Source organism: Asparagus officinalis, chromosome 2, assembly GCF_001876935.1.
Source record: "Asparagus officinalis chromosome 2, Aspof.V1, whole genome shotgun sequence".
NCBI classification, from domain to species: domain Eukaryota; kingdom Viridiplantae; phylum Streptophyta; class Magnoliopsida; order Asparagales; family Asparagaceae; genus Asparagus; species Asparagus officinalis.
The window spans coordinates 33,287,821-33,292,183 of NC_033795.1; the positions used below are offsets into that span (position 1 = coordinate 33,287,821).

At 33.7% G+C, this 4,363-nt stretch overlaps 1 protein-coding gene across 1 annotated transcript; it reads right to left on the bottom strand.

Moving 5' to 3' along the window:
• Positions 3,772–4,354, bottom strand: LOC109829479. Its single transcript, XM_020396586.1, has one exon. The coding sequence runs from the start codon at positions 4,289–4,291 to the stop codon at positions 3,920–3,922; it is 372 nt and encodes a 123-aa protein (XP_020252175.1). The 5' UTR covers positions 4,292–4,354; the 3' UTR covers positions 3,772–3,919.

Consider the following 4,363-nt stretch of genomic DNA (forward strand, 5'->3'; position numbering starts at 1 on the left):
AAACCTAAGGAATGGAGTAAGTGGCTGTCTCTAGTTGAATTTTGGTATAATACTACATGAAAAATCTCTACACATTCTACTCTTTTTGAAGTAGTATATGGTAGTCCTCCTCCTTTGCTTTTATATGGTCCCAAGAGTTGTAAGGTGGAGGCAGTAGATGAAGTTCTCTTTTCAAGAGACATAGCCTTACAATTCATTAAATACAGCTTGAAGACTTTAGCTGATCAAATGAAGAGATTTGCTGACAGGCATATAAGCTACAAGTACTTTGAAGTGGGGGACTGGGTCTTCCTTAAACTTCAACCATATAGACAAATCAGTGTGTCTTCGTACAAAACTCAAAAGCTTTCTCCTAAATTTTATGGGTCTTACCGGGTCCTAGAGAAGATTGGTGAAGTTGCCTATAGATTGGGTTTACCTGATCAAGCAAAAATCCACCCAGTTTTCCATGTGTCTCAATTGAAGAAAAGGATTAGAACTGATGTTATTATTCAGGTTGATTTTCCTAACTATGTAGCAGAAATTGTTGATGAACCTGAAGCAATCTTGGATAGAAGGTCAGTTATCAAGGGACACAAATTGGTGTCTGAAGTCTCATCAATGGAAGCAACACAACTCTCTGGATTCTACTTAGGAACCATATTAGGACATGGTTAAGAGATTCCCTGCTTTTGACCTTGAGGCAAGGTCCAATTTAAGTGGGAGGGATTTGTCAGGTGCTGGAAGTCAGCAAAGAAGGAGGTTGAGACTTAGGAACCTGAAGAATTGGCCATCGAAGCTGAAGACAGGGTTGTAGAAGCTGAAACTAAAGATTTGGAGAAAGATGGACTGATATGCAAAACCCTAGACTGATATGCAAAAGACCAAGGCTTTAGGACAAAAGCTGTATAGTGTAGGGTCTTATATGTAATAAATGGATTCACTAAGCTGTTAGTCTGTTATGTTAATTCAGTTAGTTTGTTAATTCAGTTTTGCACAATCACTGTATGTGCACGTGCACAAGCTGAATTCTCAATTGGAAGCTGTATAAAAGAGAAGATTGTAAAGATCAAAGCTTATGAATAAAATTAGTTGTTTTCTCTCTTAATTCTCTCTCCCAACTCTATTCTTCTCTCAATTCTTCTTTTATCATGTTCTCAAGTTCTTATAGTTCCAGCCATGGCCAGAAACAACAATTTGAGGATCAACCGAGACTCTCGAACCTCACACGATATACCTGAGAAATTAAAAGAAACCCTAATTATGATCGTTTATCAAAAGCCCTAAAAATATCATTGATGTCATTAACATAATTTAACCCATGAATAGTATAATTTTGATCTCAATCAAATTTTAATTTAATCTAGCTAAATAATTTAAAAATTATAATCTAATCACAATAGTTAATTTAATCTAATGAAACAACAAAGATCGGATTCTAAACATGCTCTGAGACCATCAATTGGAAAGAGGATATACAACAACGCCAAATATACATATCGTGACTATTTATCAAAATTAGAAGAATACTTCAAATATTTTTCGATCTTGCACAATGCTGTGTCACAATATCTACCTGAAAATCCCAAGATTAATCTAAAAAGCTTCCTCAAAAGAAAAAAGCCTCCAACTAAAATCTACCCGTCAGTAAAAAAGAGTAATATAAAGAGATAGGTTTTTAAAATTTACTATTCTCTTTTTTCTTTTTAATTTTTTTATATTACCTTCCTAAGATTTTTGTCTATTCATAAGGCTACATATGAATCCTATTTATAGGATTGAACTAACCTTATAGATAACAAATTCCAAAAGATTAAAAATATTCATAAACTGAACCCTAATGGTTAAGGATAGAATAAAACTACACTATATTTATACTTCTTCTAATAGCATTAGTGAGGCTAATTGGGTCCAATATCGTGAACTAATTATTAATTAAATTAATAATTTTAATTTAATAGTCAAAACTCTATCTGACCAACTATTCATAAAAGCTTTTTCATAATATGAGATACATTGTTTATAATTAATATTATTTATTATTCAATTCCCTCCAGTATTAATTTACTTTAAGCAACTTTATTAAATAGGATAATTCACCTATTTGCTTATGCCTAAAATGACAATCCCATGATCATAAATAAAAATTATTTTAAAATATAAAAATATTTTATTTTATAAGAAAATAAATTAAAAAAAAAATTTCAAAATCATCTACTAGTGAAATTTTAATAACTTTATGAGATTGCATAATAAATTAACTTATCATAGTTAGAATGCTAGATTCTATCTAGATATCTATTGTTTCACTAAATGAAACTAGTAACCAATGTTTCAGGCTATATAACGCTTCCTAAACAATCTTAATCATCAAATCAAAGCATCACAAATTATCAAATTAAAAAAATATCATTAAATCACAAGGCCCATGTAACTATTTAAAATCTCTAACTCTTTAGTGACTCATCATAGAGAATCCGAATGGGGTCTAGTGCTACACACATCACAATGTGTGCTTATAACATGCACTTAGGGGGTGTTTGTTTAGTTGTAAGTGAGTTGAAAGTATGAAAGTGACTTTTTTTTGTAAGTGGGTTAACGTATCCAAGTCAGCATACAAGTGACATTCATTGTTTGTTTATAAAAACTAGTTATTGTTGAAAGTAGTAAAGTGAGGATGATGTGGCAACATTATTTTAATTTAATTATATATTAAAAATCATGTTTTTATATAAATTGCTTCTCGTCTCTATTTATCATTTTGAACAATATCTAGGGCCGACATCATTTTGAACAAAAGCAGGATAGCTTACTTTTACTCGTTCTGAGGCCGGCTTAGCCTTTTTCAGCTTTGTTATAATCATGTTCTTCCTTCTTATGATTTCTTCCAACTCTGAAATTCTCTATTATGACGAAGAAATAAAAAAACATGCTAAGAAAATGATCTACTGGCTCCCCCATACTCGGATGACTAGAATTAAAGGCCTCGACCTTACACAATTCTTTTCCAGGATCCTGTAAAAATATCAAGCTACAAATGGGCATAAATTAGAGGGAAGGGGAAGGGGATAAGGTTGATGAAGACGAAACAAATTAATATGATTATTAATATATGTGTTATGAAATTTTTTTAATGTGACGTGGGTCCCATTTATTCACTTGCGTCTCACTTCGGCGAATTTTTAGCCGAAGTGGAACTTGCAATTTGATCCTACGTGGATAATTTTTTGAGGTGACTTTCATAATCACTTTCAACTAAACAAACAAGTTAAATCTAAAAAATAAGTGACTTTCATACTTAATTACATTTTTCACTTACAACTAAACAAACACCCCCTTAGAGAATCCCCATTCCCGGTGGTTGACACCCACTACCACATCTCATATGTCGATATCATGCATAATAACATATTATAATGGAGTTATCCTTTACTGTTGTAGGCTAAACACATGTTTTAATTTTTAAGTTATATCAAATCTTCAAGTAAGTGATCATCACAATGCATTGATCTTACAAAATAGATCCTAAGAATACTATAAAAATTATAGAAATAATACCCAACTTATATTTGCAATAATTAAATCTATTAGTACTTAATTAAAGAATATTAAATAATTTGCATTGGATATTGAAAGGCATATTATTATAACTCTAACAGAAACTTCTTCTTGAGAAGTAATTTATTCATCACATCTGGCCATTGCAGTATTAATATTAATCTCACAATTTTTTGTTGAGATATTTGATGGGAAATTTTCCTGTTGTAAATTAATCTTAGAACACTCATGAACTTGATAAAGACCACAACTCCAACAAGTAAAACAAATTTGTTATCAATCACACTCCACCGAATCCAGTACACTCATTTTAATTAATTATTTCACGTTACCAAACATCAAAGCTTCTCGTATGCATGCGATCACTAATGACCGACTGTTGCTATTTCAATCTTTTTGCTGCTCCAACACCTGAACCTTTAATGCCTAACATCTCGACCTCATTATTGCTCATCGTCCCTTGCATATTGATATCCTCGTCCACCGTCATCGCCACAACTTGCTCTCCGCGTGGCCCCGGGAGCACTGTTTCATGAACATGAACATGGTCCGTAACGTTCACAGCATCATTCTCTTGCACCATCTTCTTCTTCTTCTTCTTGAGGAAACAAAACAGAAAGGCAGCAAGGAATGCGAGGAAGAATACCCCACCAAGTGAAACAAACACGATGATTACGATGGTATGGTTGGGGGTGGGCGGAGGAGGAGCGATGTGGGGCGGTGGTGGGATCAAGGCAGGTGGCGGTGGGGCCATTTTGCGGGGTGGTGGTGGTGAAGTCACCTTGGGTGGGGGTGGAGGAGAGGCGCGGTGAGGTGGCGGCGGCGG

Excerpts from the sequence above, each read along its gene's own strand:
- LOC109829479 (XM_020396586.1), bottom strand. The coding sequence starts at position 4,291 with ATGGCCCCACCGCCACCTGCCTTGATCCCACCACCGCCCCACATCGCT.